At 34.4% G+C, this 21,566-nt stretch overlaps 1 protein-coding gene and 1 pseudogene across 3 annotated transcripts; one reads left to right on the forward strand and one right to left on the reverse strand.

Annotated features, from left to right (window-relative positions):
• Window positions 1–8,829, forward strand: part of LOC121322361 — a 153,102-nt pseudogene extending 144,273 nt beyond the window's left edge.
• A 488-nt stretch (window positions 8,830–9,317) lies between these two features.
• On the reverse strand, window positions 9,318–21,173 carry neil3 (nei-like DNA glycosylase 3). Of its 3 annotated transcripts, none has more exons than XM_041259261.1 (10): window positions 20,891–21,173; window positions 20,390–20,505; window positions 18,638–18,772; window positions 17,395–17,608; window positions 16,263–16,337; window positions 13,423–13,589; window positions 12,438–12,607; window positions 11,928–12,351; window positions 11,376–11,550; window positions 9,318–10,407 (listed from the first exon to the last, which is right to left on the reverse strand). In XM_041259261.1, the coding sequence occupies exons 1-10, from the start codon at window positions 20,999–21,001 to the stop codon at window positions 10,225–10,227; spliced, it is 1,770 nt and encodes a 589-aa protein (XP_041115195.1). In that variant the 5' UTR covers window positions 21,002–21,173; the 3' UTR covers window positions 9,318–10,224. The 3 variants fall into 3 exon arrangements, with proteins under 3 accessions (XP_041115195.1, XP_041115187.1, XP_041115203.1); XM_041259253.1 differs by having other exon boundaries at window positions 20,390–20,508; window positions 20,891–21,170; XM_041259269.1 differs by lacking the exon at window positions 18,638–18,772 and having other exon boundaries at window positions 20,390–20,508; window positions 20,891–21,169.
• Between the last annotated feature and the right edge of the window lie 393 nt (window positions 21,174–21,566).

A 21,566-nucleotide genomic window follows, 5' to 3' on the forward strand; every position in this document is an offset into this window, starting at 1 on the left:
TTAATTCTGTATTGAAAAATGTTGCTTTCAGACTACACTTTTTATTGATATTGTGTTACTGTAATATGCCCCAAATAGTGTGTCTGACTCCTGCACAATTCGAGCTAGACATTACCAAATCTGCAACCAACTTACTGTATGTGGCACGTTAGAGTATCCTATATGGATAGATAGGCTATAGTAAAGTAAATATAGAATGGCAGTAAATGGATAAAAAGGTAAGAGAGTCCTAAGTGTAAGCACTTTTTTTTGCTGTAAAATAACTCTTCTTGCATAGCAGTTTCACTCTTCCATGTTTTACTATGAGCTTAATTAGCCACAGTGTCCACTTAACCTCAGTTGTGTCTTATTAAACATAGTAAAACCAGGATATTGAATAAAATATTTAATGAAACAGAAGCAAATGGTATTTTTTGCATAAAGGTACACATTTTTTGTTCTTGTTGAGTATTTAATTATTTTTTTACGCCTGGGACACCTTGCAGTCAGGGATGTCCGTGCTAGATGCTGTAGAAAAGGGATGTGAGACAGAGCAATGTGACGACAGTGTGGGATATGGAGGGAGGATGAACCACTTTGGATGCCATGGTCATGAATGGGTGAGTAATGGGTTACTTTTTCCTACAGTCTAAATTGCAGTTTCAAGTTCTTCACAATCTCAGGAGATGTTGCTCTAGGTGATGACGACACACGATGGTTCAATTAAATGCTTTAAAGAAATTGCAACTCATTTTAAACCTAATTGTCTTACCTTTAATTACAGTAACCCCTACTAGTACCAATGTCAACTTGTTCTAAGTAACTGTACAAAAGTGGATAATTGGTTCTACTCCTAGTGTGAGAAGGTTTAAAACAGGATTGGCCTAGTATTTCATGACCTGGATGTCAAAAGGTATCCCTTAGTTTACCTGTGTAGCAATGTCCATGACCTACTTAGTTTATGAGATACACAGTATGAAGTACAGACATGTTTAAAAAGCATAGTTTTTGTATACACGTTGTAGTGCTTTAGATAATAGAATAAAGGTAATAATAAATTGTTCACTGTCACTGCATATAGAAAAACATCTCCTAGACTTCAGAATATAAAATCAATTACCATGCGTATTACCTTGACCACATAGTATGTCAAGGTATTACAATTTAGGATTTGTTGTGATTTATAAATTACAAGAGGGTTGTCATAACTTGTCTTTTTACAGGCCAAAAGCACAGCTCCAAACAATGTTATTTTTCTGATGGTTTCCAAACGAAATCACACCAGTATGTTAGGTAGGTTCTTTTAATATGTAACCTTTTTCTTTTTTTGTACCTTTGATGTAGTGATACTATGCAAGTTGGAGCTGTAGCAGACCTTAGACGAATCAAGAATGCCCTTGACGTGGCACGGGCTGTAATGGAGTATACCAAGCATACATTTTTAGTAGGAGAATCAGGTAATTTGACATGGTTGAATGTCAAGTTATTTATAGTTGCCAGGACTTCTAAAAACCTAAAATTTCCTGAAGGAATTAAGACCATAGAAGAATCGTTATATCCTGAATAATTTAAACAGAAACATCATATACATTTACTGATATATATGTGTGTGTGTGTGTGTGTGTGTGTGTGTGTGTGTGTGTGTGTGTGTGTATATATATATATATATATATATATATATATATATATATATATATATATATATATAAATATATATATATATTATAATATTATAATACTAAACGAAATGTATTATGTTTAAATAAAAAAAGGGTTCTTTAGTATTTTTTCCAAAGCATCACACCCAAATTTGCTGAAAGTATGGGGTTTATTGAGAACGATACGTTGTGATTGACACCACACATTTACTGCATACAAAGTGGCTAAATGAAAGTTGACAGCCAAAATTTCTAGAATGTTAGCTTATTTTTTTTTTTTTTTTGTATCCTTTTTTTGATGCATAATTTATACATACTGTTTTCTATCCTATATCTTATGAAAAGCTGGAAATACAACACATTATTGATAGCCAAAAAGGACCATGTGTCAATATTAGTGATAGTACAGATAACATTAAGGTCTTACTAAGTAATTATTTTTAAAACAAGAATCTAATCATGGTAAAGCAGTAGACCCAGTGTGAACTGCACATGATCATCCACCTATACTAACTGTAAAATTCCCCCCCAAAATAATTGACAGGGTGTTTCGCCTGACCCTTCAAAATCATGTGGTCCATACAAACCTACGAGCATGTAACAAGGACAGCGAAAGCAACATATTAATATTCATAATCATGACACTATTGGTACTGTACATGTTTTGCTTTTTTTTTTAAAAACAATTTAAAATTCTTTCCTTTTTTCTGTCTTTCTATGAAGAGTAGATTTTGGACCTTCATTAAACACTTTCTATGTAAGCCTCTGATTAATTATGTTTTAAGTACCTACACTAAGAAAGCTGTCACCACTTTAACCTTATGTAGCAGTATGTCATGCATAGAATATATCACACTTCCACCACAGACTCATTAAAGTTTATGGAAGCCGCAGAATAACTGTGGCACAGTTCAATAGTCTTACAAAAAAAGCTTTGCGAATGGAACTGAGAGTGAGTGATAGACAGCAGAGACAGACATATGTTATTAAACTCGTCTGCAAACATGATAATTTATGAAGTTGAGTCTTTTTTTTTATTACCTAGGAATGATTGTGATCAATAAGATAGGGCACGTGGCTGCTGGAGCGTCTACAAATGGAGCAAAACACAAGATACCTGGGTTTGTACTAAACAACTGTTTGTTGATTACTTCTGAATTCAGATTGTTTGTTTTTTTCAATGTTAGGCTTTCAGGAAATTATACCGTTTGATGGTACTAGGGTACAATTTAATTATAACTTTTCAGAAAGTATTTTTTATATAAATTACTAGATGCAGTTCTGATGTTCATAGTGTATATGCGTGATGATTTCAATGTATTTTTTGTGTCGAATCGGGATCATTAACACTGTGTGCATGCAAATCACATCTGCCAGTCCTGCACAATTCTGCAATAATGACCTAAAATAGGGGGGTTGTATATAGCTTGCTTATTGTGAATCTGAGAAACAGAAAGACCTGTAGTGACCTAATCCTGTGAGGTTTTTTGTTTGTTTGTTTTTCTATTAAACAGGCGGGTTGTAATATGTGATTGATATCCAAATCATAATTTTTTCAGTAGGCACAGTTTAATGTAGCTACAAAAAGAAACAAAGCCTCTGAAGCTTGTTGCACAATTAACATGTTTCTTGAGTTGTTACAAATACAAGTACAAACAAGTTGAATGAATTATAGTATTTTGGACAAATAATACAAACTGAAAATTGACTGGCAATGTATTATCCACTCTAACCTGACCACATTTTCACATGAATGGCCTGCCCAACTGGAGGGCAAGTGAACAGTAATACAAAATGCAGGGGTGGGTTTGTAACCCCATCACTGCCAAGACACAATTTATAAACAGTGCAGGTTTTTAAACACAGGAATATTGGGAGTTTTTTAAGATGTAGGTCACCTGTTATATACAATACCCACCTTGGGGGGATAAAAATCGATCAGGAGAACTTTCCCTGACGACATCACACACTGGCTTTGCCACCATTTTTCCTCTGCCTTTTGCCAATGAGATAGCCAGTCACTTTTCTCATGACTTTTCATTGGTTGACTAATCCTAAAATGTAATGTTGCTTATACAAAATCAAATCTCCTTTGGTAAAGTTGTTTGTAACAACGTTGCCTGAAACTTGTAATTTGCACATCACTTTTTACAAAAAAATCTGGCAACATGTAGACTAGTGTCCCCTCAGCTTTATAGTACCTACTAAAACAAGAATAATAATACAGTCTGAAATTGGTTATGCACCCAAACTGAAAAATGAACCAATAATAATGGTAAATATATATATATATATATATATATATATATATATATATATATATATATATATATATATATATATACACACACATATTAAGAAAAGTTGCTCTGGAACCTCAATCCTAGAAACACTAGCCATTGACACCTGGATGTCCTTTACAAAGAGATTATGCATTGTTTTTTTTAAACAAGTTTTGAAGCCTCCAGTTTTGAGGCAAAGGGCACAGAAGGCTTGGTAATTAACTCCTCTAACACGCACAATTTAGATTGATACTATTAGAAAACAACTTTTATAAAATATTGAAGCATTTTTATTTTCTGTGTTCTCTCAAACCCTCAAACTCAGAACATTTCCTTTTTGCTTGATTTATTAATGTATTGCTGTGTGTGTTTTTTTTTTTTTTTTTTTTTTTTGTGATAGCCGTGTAGGGGATTCACCAATCGCTGGAGCAGGGGCCTATGCTGACAGCACAGTTGGAGATGCAGCTGCTACTGGAGATGGGGATGTTATGATGCGATTCCTTCCAAGGTTTTCAGACTTGTAAAATAGATTTGATAAGACAATTTTAAGTATATATTTTTAGCTTGAGTGACATGACATGGTAAAGCCAGCTCAAACAGCAGAACGGGCGTACTTGTTAGCTGGTGGTTTACTGAAGTATTTCCTCACATGAGCGGGGTGTTATGATAATGCTACTACTCGTGTTGAATATTGGGTTTATTTAATTCTGTTGAAAACCGCAATGATTTCACAAAGCCCTCAACTGAAAAGAAAACCTCATCACTATTTAAGAAGTTTTTAACATGTCTTCTACGGCAGGCGTGGACTCCTTCATAAAATTAACTTGTAGAATCAAACTGAACAAAGTCACCTTAATGATCATTAAAGTATGTTTTATTGCTTGTCACATCACTACTGTCTGCCTGTGTTCTGTGCTAAACAGATTCTGACAGTAATCTCAAGCTAAAAAGTATGTGCAAGTAATAAATAAAAAATGGCTTTAAAAGTGTTATTATATGATGACCAGGATAAACCTGTCATTGCAGCAGTTCTCTTTTTAAAGCTCTTCTTGTTAGTTGTTTTGAATTTCAAATTACCTGAAAGCCATGGTATAATTGCAGTATGGCTATCCAGGGAGTGAGTTGATGTGGGGTATTGCTACATCGAGGGACAATACACACATACTGTACGTTGTCTAGGTCAGACCTGGTCTAGGTTTTAAAAAAATGCTTTTGGTTGTTTCTTACATTAGTTACCAAGCTGTGGAGTACAGGAGCATCGGAATAGACCCGACCACAGCATGCAGAAAGGTTATCACCAGAATGAAGAAGTATTACCCTGGTTTCTTTGGTGCAGTAATCTCAGCAAATACAACTGGAAGTTATGGTAAGTTGTCAAGAAGGCAATTGGAAACTTCCCTTGAAATACCACGCAATTTAAAAGATTTTGTTTGAACTGTTAATAACTGTTAATAGCAGGTATTCTGTTTTCTGGTAAAATCTGGTGGATAGGTGTTGTATTGGGATGCTTATGGAAGGCACACTGCATATTGCCTGTCTTTCAAGTGTCAAATGTATGTGAATATGGACCTAAAGTACTTGCTAGCTATTCCAAATCCAATTGGGTTAAAAATGAAACATCATTTTTAGTCTGCTTGTGAAGGTCAGTAGTGATTTATTAAAGTAGTAGTATATTTTAAAAATGTCCTACATTGATAAAGCATATCTGTCTTTATGCATCAAGCCAGCTATATTAAAATGTTACTGAACACCCTCTAGTGTTTACAAGAAGCACATGACTTACAATTACTGTCATATGAGCTATATGCATTATTATGAGCTATATGCATTACTGAAATATATTTTTCACATAGCCATTGTTCTAGTATTTTTATTCACATACCGTAAAAATCGTTTTATAGGTCGCATCGGTGTAAAAGTTGCTCCCCCCTTTTGACACTTCAAGTTTAGGAAAACAGTTTGTGTTAAAATAGCTTTTATACAATTGATTTTTTTTTTTTCACTACATGCTCAACACCAATAAATAAAGGTTTAGTTTTGAAATGACCCTTCTTTGCAACATTTTATTCCATTAATAGTTTTAGTGTTTTTTTTTTTTTTTTTTTAAACTGCTAGAAACTCTTCCGTTTTTCAATATTTCTAAATAATTGGTTCAAGTAAATTGTAAATGCACTGTTAAAATACAGCAGATATTGTAGCGATCTGTGCATTTGTGTTTATGTACTGTATTCACTGTCTGTCTGCCCGCTGTATGTTATTTACCACCCCGCTGTATTCCGCCATTGCTTGTTTACCTTTTGTGTGTGTATTCCCGTACCATAGGCGATAGTTCCAGCTGCATTGGCTTTTATACATTTGTTGTATTAATTCAAAGTTAAAAGACATGTATTAAACAGTGCTGCTTCATCAATTAAAAAAGCAAAAAACAAACAAACAAACAAAAAAAAACAACAACAAACTAAACCGTGCAGCATCTAATAACCAGCAAACAAAACATCTTGGTGTTGCATACAGTGCAGTACAATTGCGTTACATTTCCAGCTGTAAAAATACATTAATTTAGTTTTGTTAATCAGAACCATACATACTTTATAAGTGTACCACTGCTTTGCACTGACATGTAGAGAAAGTTACAGTATGTTATATATTAAAGTCATTCAAAGTACTCCATTCAAACAATCAGGCCATAAACACGTTCTTGCTCTGTCAACTCGTTTTTCTTTCGCCATATTTAAGTTTGTCTTTGTTTCATTCATTAGTCACGTACTGTTTAGCACTGTGATGCATTTCGGCAAATTTAACAATGTGCAATTTCAAATGTGTTGTGTAGCATTTTCGTTTGTCACAGCCCTACTTTATCCAGTATAACCGAGCCTTTGGCTCTCGGGTTCATTGTGCACCAGTTATTTGACCCAACACAGGAATTTATCTTTTTCAGCGTGTACTTTTATTCACAATGAAATAAATAAACAAACAAAACAAAACAAAAACTGAACTCCAACCGGAGAGCTAAACATTTTTTTTTTCTTTCTCTTTCTGATTAATCCTAACCTAACACTGCTTGACAGCTAAGCAGTTTCCCGGTCACACAATCCAAAACAGGTCTCCACAGTACCTTTGTCGATTCCAACCAGGCTTTACGCAGCCTTTACAACAGCAGTCCTCACTACGGGTTTTCACCTGCCTTTATGCTGAATGCTTACGTTTAACAAAGTTTGTTAGGGTATTGAGAGTAACAGATTAAAACTTTTCAGTTAGAACGGTGGTTTATGTTGGATCCTGAAAAAATGAATGGGGTTGTTGACAGTTAAGTTTGTGAGCCATAATAACCGTGGCTGTAGCAATCCCATTGTGGCCCTGGTACAGTAGTTTAATATTAGACACACCACCGCATTCATTGCACCGATGTATTAGTCGCTCCCCCCTTTTAAGTGCCCCACAAGAATGCCTAGAAAATCGACTTGTACATTTTTTACAGTACTCTTGGTAGTAAATCTATTATTTGTTGAATCGGTTGAAGACAAAAACACACCATAAAAACTTCCGGCATTGTTTTTAATTAGGTACAATATTTATTGAAAGTACTCATGGCTTCAAGGTATAGTTGCATTTTGCTCCCCCAAAATATAGTTTACTCACATACAGCTATGGCCAAAAGTTTTTCATTATAACATTACATAAAGTATGGGTTAATTTATTTAAACATATTACTAGCTACTTTTGTACATGTACAATAAACTAAACACACAGTACTTGTAATATATCTTCCAGTTTATATTAATTTGCACTACAAGCCAGCTTACTATTTTAAACAAGACGCTGTGTTGGTATTTTATTTATAGTACATAGATAGCAATTATTTTCTGTAACTTCGGTCAGATCCTGTTGACAGATATTCAGTTTTATTTTCCTCCTTTTTAGTTGTATCAGCCGTCATTTTGTGAGACACTAATTTTTTATATTATAATATTTTTATATTTTCTGACAGTATTTACATTACTACACACAATGTCTTAACCACCCGACTCTCGCCTTGCTTCAGTTTCTCTTACAAAAATGTAACATTGCTAGAAAACAACTTGAAATTAAATTAATACCACAAAACAAATCGGGCTGTTAAATGCTTAAATGACTGACTTTAAATTAATTACTTTAATAATTAATAATCTACATCCCAACAAAGCACCTATTGTGCTGTTTGGTATACGCTAGAGCCGATGGAAGTGAATTACCTAGCAACAATGCAGGAAGGCAGGCCCTTCATAGATACACAACTAAGCAGGGTTTATAGATATTTTATCAGAAAAATGAACTGAAACACATCTAAGCAAGGTTTTTATAGTTATTTATAAAGTCTTTTTTTATTATTTTTATTGAAACAAAGAAAAATGAAAACGTTTTACTTATATTATTTTTAATTAATAGAGACTATTTTCTGTTGTGGAAGGTTATACCTCAGAACTTCTTTCTCATGCCTAATAAACCCACCAAGAAGTGACAGTATACAGCACAACACATGCCCTCTCGTGCCTTGCTGCTAAATTATAAATCAGTTCTAATAATTTTTGTCTTTACTTGGTTCGACTTAATACTTTGGCCACATTCTATTTTTTTTATTTTGCATGCATTATTATTATATCTAAAAGTATGTCTTTTTAATATTGACAGTATCAGAGACATCCAACACACACGAGAAACCAGAAGACAGTTTGTACTTTGGAATAAACCGATAAATCTGGCCATTGAACATTTGTTTTACATTGAAAGGTAAAGTTTTGTTGGCAACCTATTTCTCCCTATACCTATTGCAGGTGCTGCATGCAAGAGCTTCAGGATTTGACCAGTTTCACTTCATGGTCTACAACCCATCAGCGAATCAGCCACTGCAGTTGGTGGTGGATTGTATTTAATTTCTATTTCATAGTAAAAAATAAATAAATAAATGAAAAGAGAAAAATCATCCTGCATTTAAATCTTAAAAAAATATATATATTTTGTCTGATCCAAACTGCAGCCACGATTTGCTTGTTTGACAGTCATTCAACACAGAAATGGTCTGTTTGCATCCCATGAATAATCAAGCCTTTTGAGGTACTAGTATCTTGAGTGTGTTTAAATATAAAATATACATTTGTGGGTTAATAGTTTATTGAATCAATTATGTGGCAACAAGGCATTTGTAGAGACTGTACTGTTTTAGGAGTAAGATGTTGTCAATGTTATTATTTTGTTAAATAATATAAATGTGGATGCTGAAAATCAATTTTATATATAAGTATATTATATTATTAGTTTTTTAGTACTTTAGAACATTGCATATACAGTACATAATATCTTACAAAAATGAACTGATACATATTTTGTGTAGCAGTAACTTTTGCTTATCTCAGAACTACATATATTTAAAATACGTTGAGGGGAGAAAATAATGTTTTCTGAGGGTAAGTTGCAAAAGTTACTGTAGGTTTTACAGAATTATGTAGAAAAAACAACTGGGTTGGCATCACACAAATATTTTATCAATGTTTTGTTTGTTTGAAGAAAACTGTTAACCTGCTATGGGGGCATTTGTTTTTTAATGTTAGGCAGTGGTGAATATTTTAATACTTTCAGTACTTTGTAATGACGTTTTCAAAAAGTGATTCATTTAAACAAGAATAAAGTAATCACTGTGTTAACATTTTATACAACAAAAAGGTACACATTGGAAAAGGCTGTCAATAATTGCATTTTGCTAAGAGTTCACAGTTTATTTAAATAACACATTTATTTAAAGAACATGATGCATCAAACTAATCAAGATATTCCAAGCAGCCAATTATCAGTTTTCCACGTGGCAGTTGGAACACAATGCAAATACAAAATGATGCACACACATACAGAATACCTGATCAGTAGACAAAAAACACATTTATAATAAACGTTTATATCTAAAATAATCATTTGGATAAAGCCTACATTTACAGACCAAGTCATTAGTTATAGCATTGGGACAATCAAAATGAAATTATTCCAGCACTACCACTTCTTTATTCAAAAGAAAATAAATCTGTTTTTATAAAACTAAGTAAACAATATAACAATAACATTCTATTTAGCATTGCTAATTTCAATAAAACAAAGACTATGAAATGAAACCTAAATGGCACTTCTACCTTTTAATTACTATTTTATTTTAATTGGTGAAGTAGTACAGTAATTAAAAAATCATCTTGTATTTAAAATGCTATACCCATCACTGAGCAAGCTCAGGAGAAACAATTCTAAGCTCTTTCCATGTTTTTCTGTTTCAGTGAACAGTGTTTTTAGCATCCAGGGATGATCTTGATTCCCGGACCATTTTCTGCCCACTGAAAAAAGTCACATTGTTTGTTCTTTCCTAAAGGGCAGACATAAAAATTTCGTCCATTATTTGGGCCAGTCTTCAGAACTGTTCTCATGAGGCATCGTTTTGCATGATTACAGGTTGGGAAGTGTGAATCAGCCCACTGTGAAACAAAAAAACAAAACAAAAATCAAGGCCTGAATAGTACAGATTAAACTACAAATTTCACTGTGAAGCAAAACAAATCCTCCACAGCATAATAGATGAGGTATGTCATATCAGATGAAATAGTTTATACTGTAAACATGAAGAAAAATACAAATAGCATTGGTAAGAATAGAAAGACTGGAATTGGTTGAGCAAATCCAGTGAAAATATTAATTTCTGCTGGAAACCTGCAGTGGAATGTTATAAAGGTAACCATTAGGTCTGTATTATTAATAGTAAGCGGTGAAAATAATTTTGCACTGGAACGGTTAATGGTCACAGGAAACTACCTGTAATGGAACATTATGAAATAATCATACTGTAGAAAACCGTAGCAGAACCTATGTCAAAGCACGTAGTCTGTATTGTATCATGATGTGGCGAGATGCTGCATTGACAGGGTTAATTTTTTATTGGACAACATTATTATTGGAACCTAAGTAAGACAAATTAAAGGATACAGCGTTGTACTAAGCATTAATACCTCACGATTTACTATCTCTGCAGCTGTTACATGACCTCAATATGTCTGCCATGTTAGGTCAAGACAATGTCACAAACACGTTTAATATGTCATTTCCATTAAATCCTCACTGCCTCAGACGGTTTCTGAGATGCAAGGATTTGACACAGGCAGAAGCAACTGCAAATATAAAAAATAAAAAAAGGCAGTCAAGGCTTAATTGGATGACCAGTTCTCAACATACTCTAAAATGAATGCTCCATGTAGGGAAAGAACATGGTCAACCTGTAGAATTGTTTTAAGTGTTAATTTTGGTATTTTGTTTTTAAAAAAAAAACACTTTCACGTTTTCGTTATTGTAATTGTTTGGCAAACCCTGTTTAAAAAAAAAAAAAAAAAAAAAACACAGTAACAACCACGATGCCACAACTATCTTACATATTCTGAGTTGCATAACTTACCATGAAAAATTCACATTGGGTTTCTCTGGGTAAAGAACAAGCATAGAATTGTCTCCCTTTGTTTTCTCCGCTCTTCTTCACAACCCTTAGAATACTGGGGCGATTATGTGTAGCACAGCATGGGCTTCCATGACTTAACAGAACTGTTCCATCTGTCATGTTAACACGAGGCTCACTGTTACAAATGAAGGTGTTATTATTAATAATAATAATAATAATAATAATAATAATAATAATAATAATAATAATATATGCTAATCACTTCCCTAAAAATAGTGATCATGCATGCGACAGACTTAACTGAGTGATGCACAGACGCAAATAAAATGCAAGTGTGAGCTACACATCTCATGAAATAATGATTTTAACATCCCCTGTATACAAAGCAAATCTTAGTAAAACTACATTGTTTTATATATTCACTGAAGTAAAGGGTCTAAAAGAGACATATATGTCTTCCACTTAGAGGCTCAAACCCATCTTTACATTTGTATGGAAATAGAGTTCTCCTTGCAAACAAAACACAAGACACAATTTCTATAAACAACATACCTGAGTGTAGAATTGTGATTGCCAGAATGCCCTTTAGTAATAGAAAATGAATTATGATCAGTTTTCATTTTCTTTTGCGGCTGATGGTATAAATCAGATTTGTCCTTGTCAGACACTTCCGAGCTCTTTTTCCCAGAGTTTGAATAATTAGGACTGGTCTTCCTTTGACTAAAGTTATGCTTATTGAAGCTGCTATCTGCGATGGAAGAACCAAAAGATGAAGTTAAAACATTGTTAACTGAAGAATTACTTCGTGCAGGGGCAGATTTACAGCTCAGATCTGTAAATATAAGTGTAGAGGTTCCAAATGCAGCCTTTCTGTTAACTTTAAGATCCACTTCTGACTTGGTAAAGGCATTGCAGGGGAATCTGATCAGGTCTCTAGTGAAGGCAGATGGCTCCTCAGAAATCTCCACTTTAGTAACTGTGGATGAAAAATGCATTGTGTTTAATGTAATTTTTTTTCTATTAACAATATTCAAAATGATGTCTCTCCTGTTTTGTTCTTACTGTCTGGTCTTGACGTCAAACATGCATTGCATGATTTAGCAGCAGGCTTGTTTATCAAAGTGCAGAGTGCACATGTCCATTCTTCCTCCTCCTTTTTGGCCACTTGATCATTAGACTGAGTGCCTGCTCCATAAGTCCAACCTATTAAACTATTTCTGAGTGGAAGTTTGCTGTGAAAAACAAAACAGCAATAACAACAACAACAATGTACACTGTGCATAACAAGAAAGTAATTCTATTGAGGGTTTCTGGTGACATAAAAAGCATGAGAGTGCCAGCTCTCACCAGAGACAGAATTACAGCCTTATATGTACAGTTTTGATGTATATTACTTGTTGATAGATTAATCAGTCCACATGTTTTAAAAAAGTAACAATCTTATAGCGGCTGTCCTGCATAGTAATGCTTCTAAATCAACAGAATCCCCCCCCCCCCCAAAAAAGGGGGGAATTTGGTCTTTTAAAATAATGTTATTATTTATTAATTAGTAAATGTAACAAATTTTCACAGAAAAGCCACTTGTCAGTCACATACCTGAAAACTGAAGACAGCTGAGCTACATAGCATCCCACGGTGGCTGAAGTAATTTCTTACATTTATGATGCTTACTATTTTGCATTATTCTGGTCATCCAGAAAAATGCAAAACTGCAGGCCACTGTTGTTTGCTTTGGTATTGTTTTGTATATGTTTTGTTGAGTTGGAGGTACTGTACTGGTCATAGTTTGTTTAAAAAAAAAAAAATTAGTTTAGCAATTTTACCATAAACTATTATACAAGCGCTATCTTTTCATACACAGGTCTTGCGCCACCACCATGCATATTGCAAAACACTGAAGTTTAAAGGAAAATTATGTTATTAATAATAATAATAATAATAATAATAATAATAATAATAATAATAATAATAATAATAATTAGAAAATGGGTATTATCTAAGAGATATACTACATTCAGTTTTTTTTTTTTAAATTAAAAAGCCTTACCCAACATTAACCTGACATGGGTTTTCCTTTTGGCAGCAAGAACAGAAGTAGGTCATTCTGCTATTCTCCCCAAGTCGACATACAGTGATTTGTTCACCGCACTGACCACAGTTAGGGCGCTTGTATACTTTATAATGTTTACAGAGTGCACTACCAGTCTTACGGCACTGAGAAAACAAATTAAAAGGGCATCAAATAAAAGTTATCCAAAAAGTGAAAACAAAAGCATGTTAATGATCAAACAGATAATGCTGTCATTTATTTACACAATGTCAAATAGTGACCATTTTTGTCAAAAAAAAAAAAAATATATATATATATATATATATATATATATATATATATATATATATATATATATATATATATATATATATCCAGTGGAAAACCACAGCGAAGGAGAACAAAGACAGCAACTCCCGTGAAAAATCAAGTCTATACCCACACAGAGTTCTCAATAAAAGCAGTAGTCTTTATTTCATATTTTTTAAAAATTCACAACAAACATAGCTAACATGTTTTGACCCCATAGCACTTACGTTATCAAACTACAGCGTATGTAATTGTCAACAATGTTGTGTACAGTTTAATACTGTCCTGGTTTTAAAATGCCTCAACATCCTTCAGTACCTTTGCTGAAACAGATTTGTATCTACAACCATCAAATCTTAAATTTGCCAGTACTTTCATTGAACTCTTCTGTAATTTACATAATCTGTCACTAGAGGGCACTAATACCTTCTTGTTAGCATGCAGCTACATCTTTCTGTAATAACAAAATGAAAATCCATCTTTATTAAAGAAAATACCCAAAACAGCAAAACAAAGAAAAAACAAACTTAATACATTTTCTTAATCTCATTCAAAGTAGTGCAATAAGGCAACAACATAAGATAAATAAGATAAAGCTAAGTTAGTATGTCTGTTGGTATACATTAAAAATACAAATAAGTATTACATTTTAAAATTAAAGTCAATAGCCCATTATGGATACATAGTGTGGATAAATTAACGCTGTGATTGGTATAACAGGATCACATGACTGTGCACTAAAAATTATCTTATGCACAGCTAGTGACGAATCATCTGTCAAGGTCAAAGCGAATCTGGGTCAATGTCTTAAAACATACACACTTCTCGCAGCCATACTAGCAGTTAAGGATTTCAGGCCACATAGATTTTGAGCATTTTTTGATTTCTTTCATAATCAAACACTAACACAAATTAAACAGAATTGTTGAAAAAGTAAATAACAATTTCTGTGCATTTGTTTTCTTTCAAATCTCTTTGGGCGTGGCGATAGTTCCAGTAGAACCTAAGTACTAAATTCCGCCAGACTGCAGTATCTGAAACCGAGGATGGAGATCAGTTGAGCTGGCTCTTAACAACAAAGGGTCTGCACGGTGTATGACCCACCAAAAAAAAAACAGGTTTATATTTTAAAGAATATGGTATAAAAAGTTAAATACGTAACGTGAATTGGAGACATCAGTGTGCATTATAATACAGTGAGCAGTTTTGTTCAGTTTGACTGATGTGACATTTTGCATGACTGCCTACGACCAGGTTTCTCAACCCATTGCTTGCAATCCAAAATTCAGTTGTCTGAATTGATGAGAGTTGCAAACAATGTGAAAATAGATAATAGTTTATGCATTATGCATTTATTTATAATTACTATTACTAGTGCCAGACTGCATGTTAACGATGTGCATACTAATCAAGTTACTCAAACAGCAGCAAGTGCCACTGATTAGCCAATCTAATGCAACATTCTATCAATTTATTATAATCTTGCAGTGGAGAGTTTGGAGTGTCTTGTAGTCAGTGAAGTGGAGACATTTTTAAGCAGTCCTGTTGCAAATAGGAGTGCTAGTAGGAATCATTCACAACGTGAGAAGAAAAGTAATGTTAGCTACAACCCTGCTTACTTAAATTTTGGGTTTTCGTTTATTGAGGAACAAAAGGGTGAACAGGCCACAGTGTGTACTCTGCAGTAAATTGTTAGAACCAAAGGCTAAAACCATCTAGGCATTTGGAGACAAAGCTACTTGAAAAATTATTTAACATGGATATACTGTCCAGAAGCAATCATTGTGTGCCTCTCAACTCATTGCACACCACATTGTGAAATTTAAAAAAAGCGCAGTATCACGGAGGAGCTAATTTTACCTTCCACTACTGATGTGCACTGAATACAATGATGCAACATGGAGAAGAATCTGTAATATTTTAGAAGCCATCAAACAGCTGATTGTCTTGCTTTACAATTAGACAAATCTACAGCTCAATTTTGCTGATTTACATGACGCATGTATGGGATGGTGATTTTCAAGAGCAATTCCTATTTAGTGTGGATATGCATACTTCTATTAGTGCTGCTGACACTGGTGCACTGGATAATTACTTTTAGTCAGTGGGATTGGCTAAAACTAGGTGTGTTGGTGTTACAAGTGATGGGGAATAAAAACATCCAAGTTGTGCAAAAAATCCTTTTGAAAGCACCCACTGAAACGTGAAGCCACGGTTTCCTGCACAGGGAGGTGGTAGCAGCTAAAAGACATGGTACCCGAGCTGCACTTCTGGATGGTTGAAGGCACTGCAATAACATACTATTAAGGTCTTACCGCACCCCCTCTCACACTTGCATATCTGCTTTAGTTCATTTTGTTATTGTAGCAACACCCCAAGAAGCTAGATTATTTACATGGTGACAAATATGTGGATGGATACACTGCAAATATGAATTTAATTTAAACCTAGATCCTGCAGTATTTATGGAAAACATAATTAGGAACAGATCAAGTTGTGAATCACCCCAAACTACAATATTACTGTACCTTGTAAAAAAGAACGGTAAAATCACGGGTCATTTTCACAAGATGATGGATCTGGTCATCTGTCAAATGGCCAACCTATGAAATCAAATATGAATTAATGAATTATTTTTGGTAGCTTGCACATTAGTCAAGATGAATATTTCATTCAATATACTCCCTGAAATGTATTTCACCAGAAAATCTCTTCTACTAGTAAGACCTGGCCAAGAAGACGTTAGACATACACACATCAGCCAGTAAAATGTTAAATCAAAATCATTATCTGCAAGTTTACATATTAAAAAAAAAAAAATCAGCTTTCTGCAATGTAATGATCAATTATTTGCTAAAAATCATGTAAAGATACCATGTTACTGAGAGTGTAGCTTGATCTAAAGATGGTTCCAAAACCAGGTAGCAAAATATACGTTTATAAGCACTGGTACTGATTTTTTAATAATTAAGATGTAATTTACCCAAAATAGCTTTGTAGACAAATACGTACCAATGCTTCATTTTATTAGCAGACAGGGATGACCAGCCAGACAGTTCATAGAGATGACAATGACAGTTAGAATACCTTAAATTAGTTGCATATCTTAAAGGACTTTGAAAAAGAGTATAGTGGGGTATTGCTACATTCACTGCCCAACAGATCATAAGTGGCTATACAAAATATGAGTAGGTGTCCTGGGAAAATTGAGACATTAAAAATGGAGCTTTAAATTGCTTTTATGATCGGAAAAAAAAAAAAAAAAAAAATCACTGTGTCCTAAAAAGCAGTCTAATGGCTGGTGATACTTCAGTTTTGTGATGGTTGTGCAATGAGACTGGCTAGTCAGCTATAGTTGCAACAGTTGAAAGGCTCCAAAAACGTGCTTTAAAAGGTGAACAAAAGCAGGTCTTCAGAAGTGGAAACCCTGACAGTGGAGGAGGTAGGCTACCATCACTACATCATTTGGATTTATGGATCCATAACTAAGTCTTTCAAACCACAGTTGTACTGTTTTGGTAACACCTGGCACTGCAACAGGAAAATGACTGAACATGTTATTCCCTTGTAACACATTACCGTCTACTGTTCAGTACAAATTGTATCAATTTATATTTGGTAATTTAATAGCATTATTTGGAGATATCATTTAAAACTTACTTTGACAGCAGGATGCAGGCCACTGTCAAAAAGGGCTTCATTTTTTATGATGTTCCCCACACCTGGTAAGACTGCTTGATCTAGCAGCACATCACACAGCATACGACCGCTTTGCTTTCTAACCTCATCTTCTGCTCTGGAGAAACTGAATTTAGGAGAGCAAACATCCAAATCCTCCATACACCTAATCTTCTGTTCACACTCAGCTGTGAGCCTGCAATCAAAAAGTACACCGAGGTCAGTTTTATAAGTTAACATACTATTGATGTCCTTAACAGATTCCACATGAGTGCGTGCTGTATTTTAACCAGAAAAAAAAAAAAAAAAAAACACATTCAAACTGTCTTAGGCAACCTGATGTGCTTGCCACCAACTTAATTTTATTATTTTTGTGTGAATGCTATGAATGTGCTTCATATGTACTGTAATACAAAGAGTGAATAGATTCACAGAAAAAAATATTAACTATTCACCCAGCCTTTCCCGTTTCTAGGTCTGGAGTTGTTTACAAAGAGTACTGAAAATGTAATTCAAATTACTTATTAACTGAGAAAGTTGTTAATTTGTTTTTGACAGCTGTATACTTACTATGAAGACACTCATGTCTATTCACTTGACACAAACACTAACAGATACTTAGATCTAAAAATCAGGAGGCTAACAGAATCATAGAGTACAGCTGTATAACAAATATGAAGACTTCAGCGTCTCTGTACAGCAGTCGCTTGAAAAGACACCTCAGTATGGAAGCCATCTTAAGTCACAGGTTAAAGTGAAGAGGTTTCCAAAAGCATTCAAAAACTGGACACGGTAAGAAAACATTCACAATTAATATGAAAACTATACCTTTAACATTAAATCATTCAGTTTGGCAATCCAGTGTTCTTAACTCGGTGACTAACTGCAAGTACAGTACTGTTAATAAACTGGGATTGTAAGAAGTACACAAAAATAAGCGCAGTGTCTGTTTTCAATCACTCTGCATACAATTGCATGGATTATTTTCCCCCTAAACATAAAACACTGTTTTCATGTTTAGACAAACATTGTATCTGGTTTGTTTTTTACCTGCTTTTACCAGTGTCAGTAAAATGAAACTTTGTATTGCCCCCTTTCTATTCAGCACATGAGACGCGAGTCCAGGATTTATTTTTGTTGTGTTCCACATATTACTAACTTCTTTGCTGATTATATAACACATTACAACTATATAAAACAATGCTTTAAAATAAAGAAAAATCACCTAATATCTACAGTTGAATCAAAAAAGAACACAACGTCATTAGTCAGCTGGATCTCTAAAATGGGTGGTGCGCCACTTCTGTCCTTTCTTTCAGATGGGTTGATACGCATAGAGCCATTCATTCCAAAATGTACCCTGGTTTTCAGAGGGAGAAAAAAAAAGCAACTGAACATTCTGGTAGCTGTGAATTCACATGTTGCCTGTAACCCCAAGTGAACTTACTGTAACTAGAATATACCTATACCACAGATATGGAACCTTAAGAAAAAAAGGGAGGGATATAGTCTGCTGGATCTGAACAACAGAGCTGCATCAGTATTTTCATCTCATTTTATCATATTTAAAGTAAATTCTGCAGTGCCCAAAAAGACAAGCTCCGTCCAGTAGTATATGTCCATTCACTTCCCTTATAACTGAAATGCAGACAAGTCTGCAGAACAGAAATATATATGTTATATTTTTAACTTTGGACTACCATAAACTGGTAACAGCAAAAACAAACCTGGACATGAAAGATTGTAATTAAGCAACTGGATTTTTTGTTTTTTTGTTTTTCATTCCAAAACAAACATCATCAGTATCACTTACTACTGAACACAACTATTTAAACAGGACTAATCAAACCATCTTAAGAAAATGCTTGGATTAAAAAAAACCAAACAAAAAAAAAAAAAAAAAAACACACACAGTGATCTGATTGTATGGCGAGCACTCCAATCTGCCCAGCACAACCAGACAGTGGAAAGTGTTCCAATCATTTTGTATGATTGTTCTACTAGCCCTTTCAAAAGTATAAAAAGCATGGCTCAGGCATGAACCTCCACCACTGCCAAACCATTATTAACAAGTACAATTGAAAAAGTGTCTCTCTATATCAGCATGCAAAAAATGTAAGTGTGACATACAGACTCTACATACCTCCATATTATGTTCTACTCAGTAACGTGCTAAAGAATATCCACAAGTTTCATTACAACTGGATAAGGAGTTTTCAACAGTACTCTGCCCTGCCAAATTATTGGAACATTTACTTTTATTGCTTGGTTAAATTACTCAGACAGCTATCTTCATGCCTATTACTAAATATCTTAGTATTTCTGAACAGATAGTCCAAAAACATGCTAAACATTTTATTGAGAAGAACATCTTACAAGTGTGCAATCGTTAGCCAAAACGTTTATCATTTACTATTAATGCAGATTAACTGGGTGGGATATTTTTCCACATTTTCCACAAATAAATCAGTTTTGTCAATGATGAATGCCAACGCTGGCATACATGTAGTCTCACGGCTGCAGAAATCTATTTTTGAGGTTTATAGAAGGACAAACAGTACACCCAGTTACCCTGCATTGGTACACTTGTAAATAATTAATATTCAGTGTGCCACTGCACTTCTAATATGGGAATCTTTCAAAGTATCAGTAATACCAAGATATTCAATAACTAAGGGGCCTGAATATGCTACTGGCAGGGCTGTGCATGTGAAAATATAAGTGTCACATACATTCCAGAATATAAAGACAGCATTCATGTTTGAGATTTCAGTGGCCCAAAATCTGTTGCCTGCAGTATAATTGTCAAGGCAACACAGTAAACAGGGAGAGTGGGGCGGGATGCTGAGGAATTATTGCTATGCTATACTTGTTTTCTTTGAAAATAATACCCATATATATGGCAGTTCAACTATCCCGTTCAGCAACATGCTCAGTATTACTGTAACAAAGTGAAGTGTGGGATCAAAGGACTTACCTTAATGCTTTTTGACCAAAGTACATGAAGAGCTCTTTGCCCAGAGTCTCCACCCCCGTGAACTGGCATCCTGTGAAAATGCGAAATGAACCTTGCTGGGAACCTTTTGGGTCACTCTGCTGTGTACACAAAATATACATATAGATATATATTAATGGCCTAGGGTGTTGAGAATAGAAACTCGATAGTGCATCTACTGGTAAAATCTGCTATCTTACCGGTAGTATCATTTCTCTCTATCTGTATCTATCGATATGAAAGTCCATATTGTAGAGAAATCACCAGTTCCTACGTTTAACATGTTGCTTGTTGATACGCAAATGCATTTAGTCACAATAACACAGTAAATTCGCAGGTATACCGGCTGCTACAAAAAAGAAAAAGATGAAAATGCAGACCACAGACTTCGACACAAACTGACTAATGAATGGGACGTTGATGAGACGTTTGTCTAGTTACAATTGTAGTATTGATGTACTGCGTACAGATAAGAATTCTTACCACCAGTGAAGTTGACAATGTGCCTTTTCTAATCTCTTTCACTTTCTGTCCTTTTTTCACTTTGGCGCGAATTTTCTCTCCATTTAAGGTGCAGCCTGGTCCTTCTACCATATTAATTCTCGTATTTCTTTCAAATATCTAATAAATAAACGACAATTGCAGTATATGGTTTGCTCGGGACTGGAAGTGAAGACTTTTTTTTTTTTTAGCAAACAAATATAACCCGCGGAGTGTTTCAAACTGGCGCAGGCGCTGTGACATACACATGTGACAATGTTTTCCTGGAGATCGGGAAGTGCAACAGGGTATCGCTGCGGGTTGCAGGCTCATCCTGCGTACCCTTGCGTTCGCAGCTTCTAAACACGTCATAATGAAGACGAGCTCGAGGGCAGCACATCCAGTGCCTGATCACATGACAATTTCATAAACAAAGAAGTCAAGCATCCAGAAAAATAATCGCACTGTTAATTTCAATGAATATTACACACACACATGTTTAACTATTCTCGATTCTATTCTCAGATCTATTTTTGTAGGCTAATTTCGAAGTAACATCTCTACTGTTCTATAAACCTTTTTTCCTTAATTCTTTTCCGTGGAGGGGGGTTGCCAACGGTACTTTTAAACCAATTATTAACTGTACAAGTACATGGAAAGAACAAGAACTGTACTGTTG

This window comes from Polyodon spathula, chromosome 1 (genome assembly GCF_017654505.1).
Source record: "Polyodon spathula isolate WHYD16114869_AA chromosome 1, ASM1765450v1, whole genome shotgun sequence".
Taxonomy (NCBI): Eukaryota; Metazoa; Chordata; class Actinopteri; order Acipenseriformes; family Polyodontidae; genus Polyodon; species Polyodon spathula.